The sequence below is a fragment of the Eulemur rufifrons genome, chromosome 7, assembly GCF_041146395.1.
Source record: "Eulemur rufifrons isolate Redbay chromosome 7, OSU_ERuf_1, whole genome shotgun sequence".
Taxonomy (NCBI): Eukaryota; Metazoa; Chordata; class Mammalia; order Primates; family Lemuridae; genus Eulemur; species Eulemur rufifrons.
In genome coordinates, this window is record NC_090989.1 from 202377308 (window position 1) to 202398441 (window position 21134).

The following is a 21134-nucleotide window of genomic DNA, read 5'->3' on the forward strand; positions in this document are numbered from 1 at the left end:
AGTTGATATCTCTGGAATTTCACTTTGACACTTCTTACTTTATTTTTATTGTGAAGGTACATCTTCAGTCTTTCAAATTTTTTTTGGCTTTCAAATTTTTTTTCAAATTTTCAAATATTTTTTTCAGAGCAATTTTTGTGAAACCATGGATCAGTGAAAAATTCTTGTTACTTTTGAGTATGAGTTCCGTCGTGGAACCAATGCAGCACAGACAGCTTGAAATACCAACAAAGTGTTTGGGAAATACGTGGCTAATGAGTGCACCGTACGTCAATGGTTTGAGAAGTTCCATTCTGGTGATTTTCACTTGAAAATGAGCCACATGAGTAACCTGAGACCAAGGTGGATAATGATTAGTGGAAAGCTATAGTGGAAGTGAATCCATCTCACCCTACACATGAATTAGCAGCAAGGTCTGATGTTACTATTCCAATAATATTGGACCATTTGAAACAAATTGGCAATGTGAAGAAGCCAGATAGATGGGCACCGCATGAATCAAACGAGCATCAGAAGAGAAAGCATCTCAAAGCTTGCCCTTTTTTGCTGTCACAACATAAAGGCAAACCATTTCTACACCATATTGTTACATGTGATGAAAAATGGATTCTTTTTGACAATCCCAAGTGTTCAGCACAACGGTTAGACAAAGATGAAGTGGCAAAACAGTCCGAAACTGAATATTCATCAAAAAAGAGCTCATGGTGTGTGTTGGTGGTCCAGCGCTGGTATTATCTATTACAGCTTTTCATGAAACCTGGTCAGTTGATGACAGTGGATGCAACCAATTGGATGAAATGATGAAGATGCTTGCGATTGAGTAGCCGAGATTGGTCACTAGAGACAGGCCAATCCTCTTGCAAGACAATGACCGCATGTCACACTAGCAACACTGCTCAAACTACAGAAGGTGGACTTAGAAACTCTCTGTCATCTACTATATTCACCAGCTCTTGCACCAACTGACTACCACTTCTTCCAGGCTTTGGACCTCTTCTTATAAGGGCAAAGTATTCAATTCTCAACAAGCTATGGGAAATGCCTTTTGTGATTTCATGGCCACTCACTCTCCAGGCCTCTTCACTGCTAACATAAATAAGCTACCATTAAGATGGCAACACTGTGTCGATAGTTTAGGCATATGCTTTGATTAATTGTACAGCTGCTTGTTTGAGATACAATAAACTACACTTATGATTCAAAATCGGACATTTCGTACTTAATGACCTAATCTATGTATTTTTAAACTCTTGTAGCTCTGGGGGGTATCTCTAATTAGTTAATAGTTTGTGAAAAAATTCTTAAAACAAAATTACTTATTAATTCTCTTTCATTCTTAAAAGTTGTATGCAACACATTCTTTTTATCTTGCTTACAGCCATGGAAAGTGGCTATAGCTATGCACCTGTGGGACCTTGGGTGAGTGTGCGCTTTCCCACAGGTATGCACCTGTAGCACGTGGGACCCTGGGTAAGGATATGCACAGGTGTTCACATGTGGGACCCTGGATGAGAGTATGCTTTCTCGCAGGTCTCAGCCACTTTTGCGGCTAGTCTGGTCATCAGCCCCGCCATTGGAGCATACCTTTCTGCCAGTTATGGAGACAGCCTCGTTGTGCTGGTGGCCACAGTGGTGGCTCTTCTAGACATCTGCTTCATCTTAGTGGCTGTTCCAGAATCTCTGCCTGAGAAAATGAGACCAGTTTCCTGGGGAGCTCAGATTTCTTGGAAACAAGCAGACCCTTTTGCGGTAAATAAAAACATGAAAATATTTACTTTTCTAAATATCTTTCTAAGCCAAGCAAATAAAAGAATATATGTGTAGCCTCAAGAATCCCAGCAGTTGTTGATCCATTTCTATTTCCAGTAAAAAGTAGAGAAAAATTAAGTACAAGTAAGGCAGTCAGGTAGTCAGTGCACCAAGAAATATGTATAATTGGTACTTAAGCATGTCATAAGGAAAGAGAGAGAAAATGTCCAGTTAATCCCTGATCAAAGTTTGGGAAGGAAGTTTCTCTTTTGTGTGGTTGTTTTCATTCTTTCTAACAAAAGAAATGAAGGTGGTCATTTGAAGTGGGCATTTTCATTTACTTTGATTCAAAAAGGATAAGTGCATTTGGTCTTACTAAAGGAGTTATTTTCTAAGCTGTTGGTGTACCTCCACTTTGACCAGAGACTTTGAACTTGTGTTTTGCAGAGTGAATAGATTTTTTATATATATAGTGAATCGATTTATATACATATAATTTTTTTTTTTATATATGGGTGTGTATGTGTCACACTAACAACTAGAAAAAAAGTAGCTTCTTCCCAAAGTAGCTTCTTCCCACCTTATCTTTGGTTTGGAATTGTTCTTGAAAAAGATATATGCAGAAAAAAAGAACCAGAGATTTGATTTTTGCTTTTTGTCCCCAAGTTTACCTTTTAGGAAAAGTATATATAATAAGAAAATGAACTCATCAGAAATTCTTTTCTGAACTATCCACTTAGGACATGACCAGGGGACCCTTCCTGTTCTGTTTATGCCACAATGTCAGACAACAAAAGAAGTGTTTAGAAAAGGAAGCCAGGAGTGGACTTGGAGCCAGCCAGTTAGGCTTCCCACCTTCTTGTCATGTAGTGATCAAGTTATCATGGAAGTTCCTCTGTGAAGTGGAACTACTGTGGCTTTTCAGGGCAGTTGTGAGGATGACAGTTAATGTGTGTAAATTAAATGGTCTAGTGTCTGATATATAGCAAGATCTCAATAGACATTAGCTTTCATATATTATTAAGTATGTCAAAGTTATGACATGATGACCTAGGAGCTCTGCAGTCTTTTCTACTCCTTTGGTAATAGTATACCTTTTGGTTCTATGGAACAATTCTATGTATATAAGAAGGATTATTAAACATTTATTTCAAAATATTAAAGGTGTATAAATGTTTTTGTTACACGGATACCTTTTATAATGCTTGTCAGGGCTTTTAGTGTGCCCATCACCCAAATAGTGTTCATTGTACTGAATAGGTACAGTTTTTACCCCTCCCCTTCCCTCCCCCATTTTCTGATTTCCAATGACCTTTACATCTCTTTGTGCCCATGTGTGCCCATCTGTTGGCTCCCGGTTATTAAAGAGCACATGTGGTGGTTGTTTTTCCATTCCTGAGATACTTCATTTAGGATGATGGTCTCTAGTTCCATCCAAGTTGCTACAAAAGACATTATTTTATTCCTTTTTATATAAGAAGGATTATTCAACAAGGTTGTAGCATTCAGAAAGTTCTTACCAGTCTGACCCCATGGCTAGAGCATGCCTATTTGTCTAGCAGGTTTACAGGCAAATTGAATATTAACATTTTGAAGAATAGAGTGAATTTATGTGTAATGAAAACCTTGTACTGACTATGGCCTTAAAGAAGTTGTATTGTGAATCAAGAGAGAGAAATGATTATCTTAAAAGGTTCTGTAGGCATGTATTTTCAGGATCTGTTCCTAGGAAGTTCAGGATCTGTTTAGGGATATGAACCAGTGTTGTTAACAAAGATGAGCAAGTGTTTTTTTTTTTTTTAAAGCTATAATATTTGAAATATATACCTCTGAAATTAGAACTTGTAAATTCTATAGAGAGATGATGATAGATTTAATATTAAGGTTCACTTCCTTTTATAATCCATCTTAATACGTCAAAATAGTGAAGCCAATGTCCCAGAACATTGGTGATATTTGTGTCTATTGGCTTTTTATGTGTTTTCTTTTTGCTTATTCCCAGTCACTGAAAAAAGTTGGAAAAGATTCTACTGTCTTACTAATCTGCATCACCGTGTTTCTTTCATACCTTCCTGAAGCTGGCCAGTATTCAAGTTTTTTTCTCTATCTCAGGCAGGTGAGTGTTGAGTGCCTAGTAGCCTTTGGACATGAGGAAAATCAAAGATTGGGATCTGTCTAAAGAAATTTTGAGAAACCACTGTAGAGAAAAAAAAACCATGAACTTGCTTTTAGTTATAAATGTAGGTACAGGCATATAACTAGCAAAGAGGGTACCTTTAATACAATGATGATTTAAAATATAGTAAGATATTTATTCTGTGGAAAAATTTTTCCTGAGAAGTATTCAGAGAGAATTAGCAGAAACAGAATTTACCACAATATTGTTTTTAAAGACTTTTTTTAAGAACAGTTTTAGGTTCACAGGAAAAGTGAGAGTAAGGTATAGAGGTTTCCCATGTTTCCTCTTCCCCTGTACAGGCACAGCCTCCTCCACTATCAACATCCCTCACCAGTGTGGTACATTGTTATAATTGATGAACCTGTTTTGACACATTAGTATCACCCAAAGTCTGCAGTTTATATTAAGGTTCATGCTTGGTGTTGAATATACTATGGGTTTGGACAAATGTATAATGACATGATGACATGTATCCGTTGTTACAGTATCATACAGAGTATGTTCACTGCCCTGAAAATCCCCTGTGCTCTGCCTATTCATCCCTTTTCCCACTCCGAACCCCTAAGAACCACGAATCTCTTTACTGTCTCCATAGTTTTGCCTTTTTCCGTACACTGTATAGCCTTTCAGATTGGCTTCTTTGACTTAATAATATGCATTTAAGGTTCCTTCATGTCTTTTTATAGCTTGATAACTCTTCTTTTTAGCAATTGTTTAGATGTATGTGCCACAATTTATCCATTCACCTACTTAAGGATACATCAGTTGCTTCCAAGTTTTTGTAATTATGAACAAAACTGCTATAAACGTCTATGTAATTTAATGTTTTAAATCTTTAATATCCATTAAATTTCCTAGAGAGGTATTTTATTTCAGACATAGTCCAACCTGGGTCCAATTGCAGCCAGCTTGCTGAGCTGTCTCCAGTATGTCTTAGCTCAACTGTTGCTATAGACTTCAAGGTGGCTCACAAGCAGTAATAAAAGTTTTCCCTCTCCTCTGATTTTTTTCTGTTTAAAATTTTATATAACTATTGTGTCCCTTAAGATAGGTAATTGATTTGAGGCAATGTTAAAAATAAATAAATAAATAAAAACTTCCGTTTTCCAACTGTCCTTCAGGCCTCTGGGATTGCTGAGACCTAAGCTGCCTTTACATTGCATCCTGCCCTGATTTTTTTCTGATTTCAGTGGAAGAAGGGCCTTTTCCTAATAGTTTACTCCACTTTGACAGAGCAGGCCTCTTCCTAAGATAAATTCCTCTATTTTTAGAGAGATTTAAAAATGTAATTTGTTATAGTCTCCATTCTGATAGTTTTCCCTGAGAGTATGAGACTAACATTTTATATGGTGGCATGTAAGTAAAGCTTTTTTTTGAAGCATTTCTATTTCTGTTTGCTCATGGTGGATGATGGATGCTAGAGATTTAGAGGCAAGAGTGGTGAGATAATGTGTGTTTAATGGAGAAAATTATACATGCATTTATAATTATACATTAAATGAAATATGCATTTAATATAGAAAATAATGTAGGAAAAGTGGGAATGTCCAAGGAAGAAAGCAAAAAAAAAAAATGAACAAAACTCTTTACACAGATGATAAACAACTGTGACTATTTTTTCTTCTAGCCTTTTTTCTTACATTTGTGTTCATGTCACCACCACCACCAGTTACAACAAATCAGAGTCATTCCATGTTATTTTATATTTGTGCTTGCTTTTAAGAGTGCTTAACACACAAATTTTAGTTAAAATTTCATTTGATATTTGAAAATCATATATTTGAGAAATAACTTGTGTTCAGAATATGTATATAACTCTTACAATAAAAGACTCAATAATATCTGATAATAACAACAAAAAGGCAAACCAATTGAAAAAATAGGCAAAGGATTTTGAATAGATTATTCTTCAAACCCACAAAGGAAGACATATAAAAAGCCAATGAGCATATGAAAAGATGAATAACATTATTTATCAAGGAAATGCAAGTCAAACCAACAATGCCATTTCAAATGCACTAGGATGGCTTTAATCAAAAAGACAGACAAGGATATAGAGAAATCAGAACTGTCATAAATTGTGGTGGGAATATAAAATGGTGCAGCTGCTGTGCAAAAGAGCCAGCAGTTGCTCAGAATGTTCAACATTATGAAAACACATCTAATGTAGAAACTTGTACACAAATCATTCTTCATAATGGCCAAAAGGTAGAAACAACCCAAATGTCCATCAACTGTTGAATGGATTAACAAAATGTGGTTTATCCATACAAGAGAATGTTATTATTTGATAGTAAAAAAGTAATAAAGTACCGATGTGTGCTACAACATGAGTCAACCTTGAAAACGTGGAAGGACCACATATTGTATGATTCAATTTATATGAAATGCCCAGAACAGGCAAATCCATGGAGACAGGAGGTGGATAGGTTAGGCTGGGGGAGTGGAACTCTTTGATAGGTACCATGTTTCTCTGAGGAGTGATGAAAATCTAAAAGGGATTGTGGTGACGGTTGTCCAAGTCTGTGGATATACTAAAACCATTGACTTGACCACTTATAATGGGTGAATTGTATGGTATTTAAATTCTATCTCAATAAAGGTATATATAGGTATATATAGATATATAGAGTTACAAATATAGGCTGAGAAATAATCCCTACATCTACATTTTGAGGTTTCATTTTTTAAAACTGCATTTGATTAGATAGTAATAAAATATTGTTAATGTCAGCAGCACTGGATTGGGTTCTCCAAGCCCTACCTCTTTCATTAGCTAGTTGTGTGCCTAGTAACAAGATACTCATTTATGAAATGAGAAGAATGTATAAAATAATTTTTAAGGTCCTTTTCTTGAGTTGTATAGAATTTCAATAGAGGGCAAAATAATTAACTTTTTAGAAACTTGGTATTTAAAACTTAGAAGTTTTAGGCATTTCATAGATGCTGTTAAGGCCAGAGGCTTAGAAATTATTGCCAGCTAACTTTGTCTGCTCATTGGAATTGCCATGAGAGTTTTTAAAAACATACCTGTGCCTGGGCCATACCCCCAGAGAGTCTGATTTAATTGGTCTTCAGTGGGTTCCAGTATCTCATTGCTTCCCTCCCCCCCTCTTTCCTCCTCTCCCCTTCTGTTCTGCCTCTGTGATTTTAGTGTGCAGCCAGTTGAAAGCCACTGGCTTTGCTGATGAGCAATTCTGTTTTGGCAGCATCAAAAAGTCAAATCATTTTCTTTCAGATTCTATTACTTGATATCATTGTATTTGTCAATTTGTGGACTGGGGATGGAGATAGAATATGAAGCAATAGGTAGACATATAATAGAAAATATTATCTAAAAGCTATTTCACAATTTAGTCTGCTTATAGTGATTTCTCAGATTTAGATATAAATTACTGGTTAAATAGGTTCAGCACTGCCTTAATTTGCCAAAGTTTTATCAGATTTCCTCAACTATTTTATCCTATCATTTTAATAGAACATAATAATATTTCATAATTATTTTATAATATCTAACTTACTAAAGTGTTTTCTTTCCATTTCCATAGGTCATAGGTTTTGAATCTGCTAAAATTGCAGCATTCATAGCTATGGTAGGAATTCTGTCTATTGTGGCTCAGGTGAGTGTCATTTTACTCATACTTTTTCTTCTTTAAACATTTTTATCCTGATAACCATAGATTCACAGGAAGCCACATATGAAAGTACAGGGAGATATTCCCTGAACTGCTACCTCAGTCTCTCCTTCCCTGCCATGGTAACATCTTGTACAACTATAGTATACTATCTACTATCTTGTTCAACTATAATATACTATTTAACATCTTGTACCACTATAGTATACTGTCAAGTCCAGGAAACTGACTTAGATATGGTTCACAGAACCATTTCTTTATAAGTAAAATGTTGAGGTTATGATTTAGGAGGAATTTAATACAACTTTTAGTACTTTTGAGGATATTTGTTGTAACCTCTACTGGGTCAATTCTTTTATTTGCTTTTGCAACAACCAAAATTATAAATAATTACAATATAAGTCTAAATACTGCAAAATTAAATTAACCAGGAAAATGTTTCAGTGTTATTTTAATGTTGAAAAGTAAATATAGATGAAAAGCAGCAGTGAAAATCAGTAAATGCTTGAAACTCTACTGTCTTCAGACTGAAGAATGTGACCTAGTACACTAGAATACATGCAACAAATAATGAGCATTAAATATTTCCCATCTGTTACAAATATGGGCCCACAAAAGGCAGGGCGTATGTCCTTCAGATTACTTCACTGTTGTGCTTAGGTACATTCACTGCATCATATGGGACTGCCTAGAGGATGTTTCCCTGAAATGGCTACCAGGCCGAGTAGAGTACCCTTCTGTGATGACTATTTCTCAAGGATAAATAAGAAGGCTTCGAAACTACTTCACCCAAACAGTAGAATAAATAAGACTCATGGGACTGCATCAAGGCAAAAGGCCTTTTATTTTTGTTAAACCGTATTAGCAAATATAAATTATGTTAAACTTTCAAGTTCATCATGATATTGGTTTGTTTTTTTACATTAACCCTGGTCGATTAGCCCATAGTTGTCTTTAACTTTTTTCAGACTATCCCAACTAGTTGTATTTAGCAGAGTATATATTTGTTAAAATCAAACTTGCATCAATTCCAACTTTTTAAAACTGTTAACTTCCAGCAAAATCCTTCATATTCTATAAATATTCAGCAGGAGTTTGCAATTTACAGATAAGTAATTGGCATTTCCACAGAGAGACTGAGAAATATCCCTTTCAATCATGATAACTGATGAACAGCTATGATAACCTTTTGGGACGTCCCAGCAGAGCACCAGGTGGTAGACAGGCTTCTCAGGGAGAAAGCTGAAGACCCTAAGCCTCAGTTCAGCCCCTGAAACTCCACCCCTGTAGAGATACATTAGTAGTGACCAGACTCTGAGGCTGCAAGTCAGGCAGTGTGCCCTTACAGGTCCTTGGTCGTCAGTGAGTAGGCTTTACTCACAGAGCTTGCATTCAAATTCTGTGTTGACATGGTTTCTCAGGGTTGTCTTTTTTACTTTGCAGACATTCTTTCTTAGCATCTTGATGAGATCATTAGGTAATAAGAATACTGTCCTCCTTGGCTTGGGCTTCCAGATGCTCCAGTTAGCCTGGTACGGTTTTGGATCTCAGGCCTGGTAAGCCTCACCCTTAGGTTATCATGAACTATCAGACAGATGTGTCTTAGAGGAGCTTGAGCTGGTTGGGTGTGGTGAGAAGGAGGCAAGGGTTACTTAACTGGTATGGTGTATTTAACTTTGCAGAAACCATTAGGCTTCACTTTGGGGAAGGGTGGAGCTAGGTAACTCAGGATTATTTATAAAGATTGCCTTTATATCACATTGCTTAATTGAATGTGTGTCACTCTTTCCCCAGACCCCTAGTAAATTTCTATATTGACTTTTTAAAACACATTTGTTAATTTTTCGGGACATTGCATATAATCATCAATAAAATAAGACAAGGCCAAATGACTGGTTATAGCAAGCCTCACTGCTGTCATTAACTGAGTGATCTTGGGGCAATAACATAACTTTTATAAAATAAAGGATTCGAGTTAGATGAACACTAAAATCTCTTCCAAAACCATGTGTATCCTGAGGCTGTTATTACTGCTAGCATATTAGATTCCCACAAACAGGAAGGGAGGTAAAAATAAGCCTTGTGGAATAAGAGGAAATAGAAAGAATCCTCAGTTGCCTTTTGCTATGTGGCAAGTTTCCCCATGTGCCTGGTCACCAAATGCAGAGTGCCTTCTCCGTTTTAGACCTTAGAGCTGGTCTTCACTTTGCATGTAAACAGACGACATAATTTAGGGGAACTAGAAGAACTTTAGCGGTCCATGTGAAATTCCAAATTTTATTTGAACCACTTGCTCTTTCTGTGTGACTTTTTATGAGATTAACTTGGTTGATTCTTGTTCTTTTTGATTTTGGTCCTGTGAACTTTGGTTCAGTAACTGATTCAGTGAAACTCATGCAGTGTTGAAAAGACTTGTCATCATGAAGGAGTTTTTTCAGTTAAAGACCATCTACAAGGAAAGCCTGACCAAGCTGGTTACAGGCCCATTTGTGGCCTCACTTTACTCACACAAACACTTCATACTGACACACGCTTAACCCTCTTTCATTGAGAAAAGGGGCAAAGATCTAAGGGAAGCAGGCTTTGTTTTTTCAATTGGTGGCACACTACGCTCTGTGGAGGGGTAGCAAACTGCACCGCTCAAGGGCAGTGTGAAGGTGAGCCTTTGAGAAATACAAAGAAAAAGTAGAAAGTCAGTGGGGAAGATATTTTATAGAAACAAAAGAAATCCACTTATGAACGTCGTTGAGGTTATGTCTAAAGATGATAATAGAGAAACCAGGAAGAAGAAAAGATTTTGAAAGACCTTCTCTCTCCTTCTCTGCCCCTGAAGTGGTGATTGTTATTAATGGTGTGATGTATATTTAAAAAAATCCATTTTTAAAGAGGGAAAAATAAACTTAATAGGAGAAAACAGAGGCATTTGTACTTTTGCTACTGATTGCAATCTGAATAGTGAACTCCTTGGGGCTGGCTTGCTGCCTGACTGCAGCCTGTCTTGTCATTTCAGGATGATGTGGGCAGCGGGGACTGTGGCCGCCATGTCCAGTATTACATTTCCAGCAGTCAGTGCTCTCGTCTCTCGGAATGCAGAGTCAGATCAGCAAGGTAAGGTTGCTGTCCTCTTCCTGTTTTTGTCCTTCAGCTGAGACCTCTCCCCAGAAGCACGAGAGGCTCTGAGCTCTCCACATTCAACAGCAGCAGTTGACAGCCATGTGGTCCCTTCTCAAGGATCATACTTAGCCAAATGGAAAGATTCTATTTTCCTCCCTGCTTTGATCTTACCTCATATTTTTAAATCCTGGACTTAGCAGTTCATATTACTAAGAATTAGAACTATCCATTTTCCCTTTTCAGTTTTGACACTTGTTTTGCCTACTACCATCAGAATTAACAAGACCATAACCACATTTTAACAGATGTCTATTAAACAATGAATGGCCAGTTAGCCATGAGTTATTTATTTAATCATTTTAATCACTAAAATGTGTTTTATTTGGAATAACTCAAAGCCCATGAGCTTAATTTAGAAAATGGTTCTTTCAGAGGGTAAAGAAAACATAAATCTGTGTGGTTGTTGATAATTGGCAGCAGAGTGATAGATGAAATTAAATTTAAGATTGCTATGTAAAGAGTAACATTCCACCATCTAGACTCTTCCATCCTTCCTGTGCTTTTACTTCCTTCTCAGGCAGTTTCCTCTGCCGAATTTTATCCTTTTCTGTCTCCATCTCTCCTAATGGCTCACCTTACTATAGTTAGGAAGGTAGAGAATTTTAGAGGGAAAAAATTTTTACATGCCTGAGAGACTTGTAAAAGTTTCAATAAAAAACTAGATTGGAAAAAATGGTTTATTCATTGCACCTATTTTTCCACATCAGAAATTAGCCATCCTAGGCTGGGTGCTGTGGGTCACGCCTAATACCAGCACTTTGGGAGGCCAAGGCAGGAAGATCGCTTGAGGCCAGGAGTTCAAGACTAGCCTGGGCAACATAGCGAGACCTTGTCTCTACAAAAAAGGAAGGAAGGAAGGGAGGGAGGGAGGAAGGAAAGGGAAAGGAGGGAGGAAGGAAGAAATTAGCCATCCTACTCATACCCATTTTTAAATAGTGTGACTTGAAGACCACAAATTCTGTGTGTCACCGCTGGCTATGGTAACTCAGCTGGCTGCATCCTTGAAGTTGTGTTCTGTCTGAAGTGAAAGATGTGAGCCATCCATGGAGGACTATCACTGTCTTGGCATCTGACAGACAGTCCTGTTATTTGGAGCATGAATTTTCTTTGGCTGTTTTTATGCCGACACATGTTTTTATATATATATATATGTATTTCTAAATGTCAGCATATAAAACTATTGGAACCTATCGTGTTAGGCTAAATTATATTCCATCATTTTTGACTTACAGAGACATCCATTCCATGTGGTTCAAGCTGTTTTTTACCTGCCATTTAGAAAACAGAGATAACAAGAAATTGGCACTACTAGGATTTTTTAATTCAGGTCTACAGGGAGATGGGCCCACAATGTATCTGTGAGGATGGAGTCTGCCTGGGGCGACTGCTCTATATCCATGTAGCCTGGGCTGCCTGAAGTAAAGGGTGTATATTTATTGTAAAAGCACCATTAAATCAGCAGAACTGGGAAATCTCAACCTGCAGAAAAGGGGAAATTCCCTAAAATGGGAGAATATTACAGTTTTGCATTTTATTCCCCATTTATAGGCAGACCTAGCTGATGTGAGAAATTTGACCCAAAACAATTTTAGAACATGGTTGTCATTTCATCTCCTTATAGATCTTATAGAGAGTGAGGACAATATTAAGTGGACATAGTAAAACCAAGAAAACATTTGTACAATGAAAGAAAGTATGGTGGATTCGGTCTTCCTAATCTGCTTTCCTCAGCATGCTTTCTACTTAGTCTAGCTGAATCAGTGTATCATTGTAAGAAAGTACTGTTCAGCTCTAAATCTTGAGCTGCTTTTCTGAGAACACTGGCTCTGTTCTCTTTGTTCTGATTTAGGAGTTGCCCAGGGGATCATAACTGGAATAAGAGGACTATGCAATGGCCTGGGACCAGCACTTTATGGCTTCATATTCTACATGTTCCACGTGGAACTGACTGAATTGGGCCCAAAATTGAATTCTGACAATGCTGCCCTTCAGGTAATTTGGTAATAAGTCTAGTTTTGTAACAGTGGTTGTATCTGATTATGGAAAAATCTTGTGACCTTAAATTTGGAAGGCATCCTTACTTGTATATTACTATTGTATTTGACAACAGTTAAGTGCTGTGTTTGTTGCTTCCTAGGGTCAGAGAGGGATCATTTTAGTGATTTAATAGGTTATGTAAAAGATTTTTCAACTTTGTTCAGATTCTGTTTTCACCCACAGAATCACTATTCTATTCTCTTGCTAAGCCAGCCTAAATATAATATGAAATGACCTAAAAATCCAGCTAAAAATTAAGGTAGAGTGCTTTTTATACTATTTATTTGAAATTTCTTCCTGCCTTCCAAGTGATAATTAGTATAGGTTTCTGTACAAAGCTGGAATTAATGTTCATGTATAGAAGTGCATGATTTGAGGTCACACTATGGGATTATAGATAAGTGACTGTCGCTTACAGGCTTACAGGTTTGGTTAAGCAATTTAGAAGTGGTACAAAAAGCAGTGATTGGTTGCCCTCTTCATATTCCAAATACCAAACTCTATTAGAGTTTGCCTTGACATTTAATGAAACGTTTGTTTATGAGAAAATGATTCACTTTTTGGTGGTGTGGTTTTTTTGGGGTTATCCAGGACTAATTTTGAGTTAAAAATACTAACGGAATTCTTTGTCTCTATTTGTTTTCTACATCCATCAGGGAGTTGTCCCAGGCCCGCCATTTGTATTTGGGGCATGTATAGTTCTTATATCTTTTCTGGTTGCCTTATTCATCCCTGAATACAGTAAAGCCAGTGGAGTTCAAAAACATAGCAACAGTGGCAGTGGCAGCCTGACCAACACCCCAGAACGGGGCAGTGATGAGGACATTGAACCACTGCTACAAGACAGCAGCATCTGGGAGCTCTCTTCCTTTGAGGAGCCTGGGAATCAGTGCACTGAGCTGTAAACTCGGCAGAAAAGGGGATTCTGCAGATGCCATCTCTGAGAGCTGAGCCGTGGAGGGAGCCACACCACATGGAGACCTCATGGTGCTGGAGGGGAGATGCTAGCAGCATCCTTCAGGGCCAAGTTTGATAAATGACCCCCTCCATCCTTTTGCCTTTCCTCCTCCTATTTCTTTTCTTCCATTCTTTTTCTTTCTATGTGTACATTAGCATAAGGTAAGATATGAAGTACTTCCTTGAAAATAGTGTGCAGTTCTCAAGGTGAAACTCAAATAGAAAAAACAATGGCTTTCCTGTAGTAACTCCAGAATAAGAATGTCAGCAATCTTTCCATGCCCTTCTCAGCAGAAGGTGCAGGGTTGTAGTTGGACTGCCATCTCTGGCAAGATTGCAGGTAAAGAATTCCTTCTTATTTTCTTCCTTCCTGTTTCTCTGAATTATTCCTACTTAGCCCATGGGTGTTGATGAGTGGTCACTCTTAAGAGTCACTCAGTATCAGGGATTTATTGTCTTTGTTCAAAGGTCAAATGAAAACCTAGTTTTACTTTCCTTTTATTTTCTCTACTTCCTATTTTTGGCTAGAATGAGATTCAACATATATACATCTATGGACACTAATAATACCGATCAATGGCTAACTACATGAAGGAAATTTTTCTTACAAATTAAGTCACGTAGAAATCACAAGTCAGATTCCTGGACCTAGTGTCCTAGTCAGATTCAAGGTGATTTTACAGAAGAAAAAAATACATAAAGCATTCTCATGGCAACGTAGAAATTGGGGGCTGCTTCTAAGAAAGTTTTTTAACAATTTGAAAATTCCTAAGTAAGGGCGATAGTAACTAGATACCAGTGGAGTTTATATCCAAGTTCAGACTCATAATGCATTATTATTGTTGGCTCTTTCCCACATCTCCTATGTCCTCCTTCTCAATTTTTCTCCTCCATCACACTCCTGCCTTAACTGCTCTGTAGTATGCATTTGTTTTTAATTAATTTTTATTTCAAGCTGTTTATTTGACTTTTCAATCTCATGGAAATACGCACATCAAATTCCTTTCTAAAATATTATGGTTTAGTGAAGCTCAGTTTTACAAAAAGTGTCTTGCTAATTTTTTGAGGTATTTTATGGACAAAGAAAACTTTACAGATTTATATGTATTTTGCTGCATCAGTAAATGGACCATTATCTAGAGCCTACCTTTAACAGAGCACTCCTTTGAAAGTTTTATAGCTATGACATATATGTAGATATTTGTAAGGGGTTTTAATTTTTTTTGATGCTGTGTAAATCTTGTATTTATAAATGTAATGAAGGTATTGACAGAAAAAATATATACAACTTTTATAAAGGATTGTGTACTGACTGAATACATTTAAAAGAAAATATATTTTGAAACCTGTTCTGCTATGAACAGAGATAACATATCTTTTTACTATGCTGTTGGTTTTTAGGTTAAGCTTCCTAATGCATAATAAATTTGCAATGGATATTTTTATGTCTTTTGTGTGTTTTTTTTTTTTTAAGCAAATAGTATCATTGCTCTTTTGGGTTCCCTTTTGGGTAGCTTTCAACTAAACTAAATTATTAATCCCTCAGCTAATGGAAAAGATGTGTATATTTTCAAAATATTTTTTAACAAACTTCCTTCAAGATCTCCCTTTAAAAACATAATTACACATGCTCCTTAATTTACAGTGGGGTTATGTCCTGTTAAACCCATTGTAAGTCATAACGTGGAAAATGGATGTAATATACCTTAAAAGCTTCAGCACCTTCCATTGGTATTGGTACTGTAGAGTGTCGGTTGTTTACACTCGTAATCACTGCCACTGCCCAGCATACCAGGTATCACTAGCCTGGGAAAAGATAATTCAAAATTTGAAATACAATTTCCACTGAATGCTATTGCTTTTATATCATCATAAAGTTGAAAAATTGTAAGTTGGATCTTCATAAGTCAGAGGTTGTAATTTTATTTTCAAAAAGTAGGGACAGAACAGATACGTGTATACCTATGTTCATAGTAGCATTATTCACAGCAGTCAAAAAATGAAAAAAACCTAAGTGCACATTGACTAATGAAGAATGAACAAGCAAAATATTTTCACATATACATACAATGAAATATTATTCAGCTTTAAAAAGGAAGGAAATTCTGACACATGCCATGAAATAGATGAGCATTGAAGACATTATGCTAAATGAAATAAGACCGTCACAAAAAGACAAATACTGTACGATTCCACTAATAATGATGCACCTAGAGTAGTCACATTCATAGAGACAGAAAGCAGAATGGTGGTCACCAGGGGCTGGGGGAGGGAGAAGTAGGAAGTTATTTAATGAGTACAGAGTTTCATTTTGCAAGATGAGAAGAGGTCTGGGATGGTGATGGTGGTAGGTTGTACAACAATGTAAATGTACTTAATGCCACTGAACTCTACCCATTAAAATGGTTAAGTCTTATGTATATTTTATTGCAATTTTAAAAAATGCTCTCATGGCATTATTGTTTTTTATCACTGCTTACCTTGTAGTTACTTTACCCATTTTAACAAATCTCAGCATAACAAATATCATTTAATTATTTTTTAATTAGATTTTCAAAATTGTAATAAAATTGACTTTTAACCATTCTAAAGTGTAAAATTCAGTGGTTTTTAATGCAGTCACAAAGTTATACAATCATTAGCCCTATCTAATTCCTGAACATTTCTCTCACCCTCAAAAGAAATCCTGTACCTATTAGGAGTCACTCCCAATTCTCCCTTTGCCCATCCCCTGGCAATGAGTGATCTCCTTTTTGTCAACCCATTTGCCTATTTGGGGCATTCCATATGAAAGGAATCATACAACATGTGCCCTTTCGTGTCTAGCTTCTTCCACATAGCATGTTTTGAAAGTTCATGTTATAGCTTGTCAAAATTTTATTCTTTTTTAGGCTGAATATTGCATTGTATATGCTACATTTTATTTATTCACTTATCAGTTGATAGACGGTTGAAGCTTTTCCTTTTTTGCTACTTGAATGATGCTGCTGTGAACATTTGTGTACAAGTTTTTGTGCAAGCATATGTTTTGAATTCATTGAGTAGAATTGCTGAGTTATGTGGTAACTCTGTGTTTAACTGTTTGAGGAATCACCAAACTGTTTTCCATAGCAGCTGCACACTTAAATTCCCATCAGCAATGTAGGAAGGCTCCAATTTCTCTACATCCTTGCGAACACTTGTTATTTTCTGTTCTGTTATTAATGCTTATAGCCATCCTAATGGGTTTGAAGCAGTCTTGTGGTTTTGATTTGCATTTCCCTAATGATTAATGATGTTCAGTATCTTTATGTGCTTATTTGCCATTTGTATATTTTCTTTGGAGAAGTCTATTCAAGTCATTTGCCCATTTTTAAATTGGGAATGTTTGTCTTTCTACTTTTGCATTGTAAGAGTTCTTTTATATTCTGGATACTAGCGTCTTATCAGATATATGGTGTGCAAATATTTTCTCTCATTCCATGATACAATCAAAGCTCACTACAGCCTTGAACTCCTGGGCTAGAGTAACCCTCCTCCCCCAGTCTTCCAAGTAGCTTGGACTATAAGCACACACTACCACTTCCAGCTAATTTTTCTTATTTTTAGAGACAGGGTCTCGCTATGTTGCCCAGGCTGGTCTTGAACGCCTGGCCTCAAGCAATCCTCCTACCTTAAGTCTAAAGTTTTAAATTTTGGTGAAGTACAATTTATCCATTTTTTTCTTTTGTTGTTTTTTGCTTTTGGTATCATAGAGAAGAATATATTAACAAGTCCAAGGTCATAAAGATTTATCCCTAGGTTTCTTCTAATAGTTTTATAGTTTTAGCTTTTATATCTAGGTCTTTGACCCATCTTGAATTAATTTTTGTTTTTGTTTTTCCTCTCACCTCTCCTATACAACTGAATTGATTTTGTAAATGGTGTCAAGTTAGGGGTCCAGCTCCATTCTTTGGCATGTAGATATTTAGTGATCTCAGGACCACTTGTTGAAGAGATTGTTCTTTCCCCACTGAATGGTCTTGGCATCCTTGTCAAAAATCAGATGACCATAGATATGTAGATTTGTTTCTGGACTTTTAATTCTGTTCCACTGACCTATATGTCTAGTCTTATGCCAATACCACACAACTTTGATTACTGTAGCTTTATATATAGTAGGTTTTGAAATCAGGAAATGTGAGTCTTCCAACTTTGTTCTTTTTCAAGGTTGTTTTGGCTATTTAGTATCCTTGTAATTCCATATGAATCTTAGTTTTGGCTTTTCCATTTCTGCCAAAAAATAAAAAAGTTGGGGTTTTGATAGAGATTATATTGAATCTGTAGATCACTTTTGATAGTATGGCTATCTTAACAGTATTAAGTCTTCCTGCCCATGAGGTATCTTTCTGTGTATTTAATTTCTTTCAGCAATGATTTGTAGTTTTTAGAATACAAGTATTGCACCTCCTAGTTTAAATTTATTCCTGAGAATTTTTTCTTTTTGATGCTATTGTAAATGGAATGTTCTTGATGTCATTTTCTTATTGTTTATTGCTAATGTATAGAAATATAACTGATTTTTGTGTGTTGATATTGTATGCTGCAACTGTAGAATTTATTAGTTCCAATAGTATTTTTTGTGTGTGTGGATTCTTTAGGACTTTCTACGTATCAGATCATGTCATCTGCAAACAGAGATAGTTTTACTTCTTCCATTTCAACTTAGATGTTTTTATTTTTCTTGCCTAATTTTCTGGTTAGAACTTCCAGTACATTGTTGACTAGCAGTGGCACAAGCAGCTATTCTTGTCTTATTCTTGATCTTAGGGGGAAAGCTTTCAGTTTTTTACCAATGCCTATGTTAGTTGTATGTTTTTCGTAGATGCCCTTTATCATGTTGTGGGAAGTTCCCCTCTGTTTCTAGCTTGTTGAATGTTTTCTATTATGAAAAAATGTTGGATTTTGTCAAATGCTTTTTTCTTGGAGAAGTTGAGATGGTTGATCATTTGTGCTTTTTCCGTCTACTCATGTATTGTATTACATTGACTTTCATATGTTGATCCACCCTTGTATTACTGAGATAAAGCCCACTTGATCATGGTGCATAATACCTTTAATATGCTGCTGGATTCAGTGTACTAGTATTTTTTGATATTTTCATCTATATTCACAAGTCATATTGGCCTATAGTTTCTGTTCTTAAAATGTCTTTGTCTGGCTTTGATATCAGGGTAATGCTTGCATTATAAAAATGAGTTAGTAAATGTTCCCTCCTCTTCAATTTTCTGGAAGTGTTTGAGAAAGATTTATGTTAATATTCATTTAAACTTGTGGTAAAATTTACCACTGAAGCCATCTGGTCTATTTATTTCTAATAGCTACTGTTGCCAGGAGATGCTGATGTTGCTGATCCTGGGACCACAGTTTGAGAATTGCTCCTCTAAGGTATCATGGGGTTATCAACTGGAGTTTCCCCAAGGCTGAGGGAATTAAGGGTATAGATTTTAATTATCGAAACTTAGAATTTTAGAGAAGGGTTCCTGTGTCATTGAGTCAGAAGAGGGCCCTTCTGAAGAGGGATCACCTGCTGGCTGTTGGTGGTGTTTCTAGGCTTAGAGGAAGCATCCATGAGGGTGGTGGGTGGGGCTGGCACAGTGTACCTGGTTGGCATGTGTTGGAAAAACTGTTAACTTGGTTCAGCTGCAACTATGGGAAGGCACTGCCACTACCAGCGTAAAGAAGCATTGCTGGAATTAAGCTGAGGGAAGTGAGAAGCAGACAGGAAGGAGTCAGTCAGTGCCTCATCCTCTTCAGTTTGCAGTCTTCCACTAGCATCCTGTGTTGATAGAGCTATCAGAAAGCCAGCTGGCAAAGCAGAAATGGGTATGCCAAGTACAGAAGGGCAAATGGGAACTGAGATTTAATAACTGAATCTCTGGCGCCATCAGTGCACCTGCTACATGTATGTGAACTTCTGTGCAGCCATCAACCAGCTCCATTTTCTATTGAATGAGATGCAGCTATCTTACATATAAATGATGTGCTCATCCCCTCCCCAGAACAAGGAGATGCAAAATCCTACAGTCATATATCCATCACTGGACTATGTTTACTCCTTCCAAAACCAATCATTCTCCTACAAAAACATAAAATAATGCTCAAAAAAACTTGTATAAAATAAGGAGAAGGAGGAAAGGGAAGAAAATTCTTTATACAAACAGACACAAACCAGCAAAGAAAGAGATGTGTGCAGCTACTCTGTCCTTGTTTCTGTGACTGGTCATGTGGCTGCTGTATTTATATTAATAACTTATGCTTCCACCCCTGCCATATTTTCTAGGTTCTAACTGGAACCTCAACTCATTGGGGTTTTCTACCTGATGAGTGACCCAAAAATCTCTATTCTTAAAGGATCTGAATCCTCAGTGGTCCTGCTTTTTTCTATTTTTGTTTTTTTGCTTGGCCTGGAACTACCAAGAGATGTCTCAGAGAATCCCTTGGGTTCCTGACATAGCCCTCCTTCTCCTCACTGGTGGCAGCAAGCCATTTTCTCCTTGATAATTGAGATCAGTCATGCCAGCCTTTAGTAACCCCTTATTTGCCTCCTGCCTCAGTGGCTTGAGGAGGTCAAAATGGCCAAGTGGCAGTCTCATCTTCCAATGCAGTGGAACCATTATGGTCACCTTGTGATAACATTACCCTCTGACCTCCCACCAGCACTGCTCAGAGTTGCAGAGATGTGTTAGTAGTTGTGACTGTGAGAGAAGCTACTCCACTCATCCCTTGATCCTGAACCCATGTATTCTGAGAGAGAGGGTGCACCATGTTATCTTTGACTCAAAGCAGGTGGTACATCCTGTTAGAGCCTCATCCTTTAAGATTTTGGGAAGTTTTTTATTTTGAATTTTAAAATTATTTTTCTTTGTTCAGGAAGATATATTTTATTGTATAAAATATTTGAAATAGCTAGTTTCCAAGACCAAGTAAGAGGCTCAAGGAGGTTCCTTAGCTCATCCAACAAAGACTAGCCAAGCACATTGTTAGAAACCTAGATGTAAGAAACAGCCACTGTGCTAAGACCATTGATCACCCAGCAGCGGACTCACTAGGATGCCTCAGTGACATGCTGAATACAGCAATTTATTCTGTGAACATGCACACATTAACAAAACAGGGAGGAAAAGACCTAGCAATACCCTGCTTCACCAACGTAAAAGAGCAACCCCTTCAGATGTGTAATACTCAGGAAGTACCATAATATGTAAGTGTTCTGATGTTAGATGCATACATATTTGGAATCGTTATATCCTTTTGATAGATTGCCTTCTGTATCACTTGCATAATGACATTGTCTTTTGATACATTTTGACTTAAAGTACATTTTATCTGATATTAATTATAGGTACCCCTGTTCTTAGGGCTTCTATTTACATGAAATATCT

The 21134-nt window shown here is 36.8% G+C and overlaps 1 protein-coding gene across 1 annotated transcript in view; it reads left to right on the top strand.

Moving 5' to 3' along the window:
- Nucleotides 1-13802, top strand: part of MFSD14B (major facilitator superfamily domain containing 14B) — a 65958-nt gene extending 52156 nt beyond the window's left edge. The window contains exons 6-12 of the mRNA XM_069476289.1: nucleotides 1531-1749; nucleotides 3752-3865; nucleotides 7477-7548; nucleotides 9007-9119; nucleotides 10574-10671; nucleotides 12587-12729; nucleotides 13431-13802. Of these exons, the coding sequence (XP_069332390.1) occupies nucleotides 1531-1749; nucleotides 3752-3865; nucleotides 7477-7548; nucleotides 9007-9119; nucleotides 10574-10671; nucleotides 12587-12729; nucleotides 13431-13679 (1008 nt within the window). The 3' untranslated portion in view covers nucleotides 13680-13802. The remainder of the gene's footprint in view (nucleotides 1-1530; nucleotides 1750-3751; nucleotides 3866-7476; nucleotides 7549-9006; nucleotides 9120-10573; nucleotides 10672-12586; nucleotides 12730-13430) is intronic.
- Nucleotides 13803-21134: the final 7332 nt, after the last annotated feature.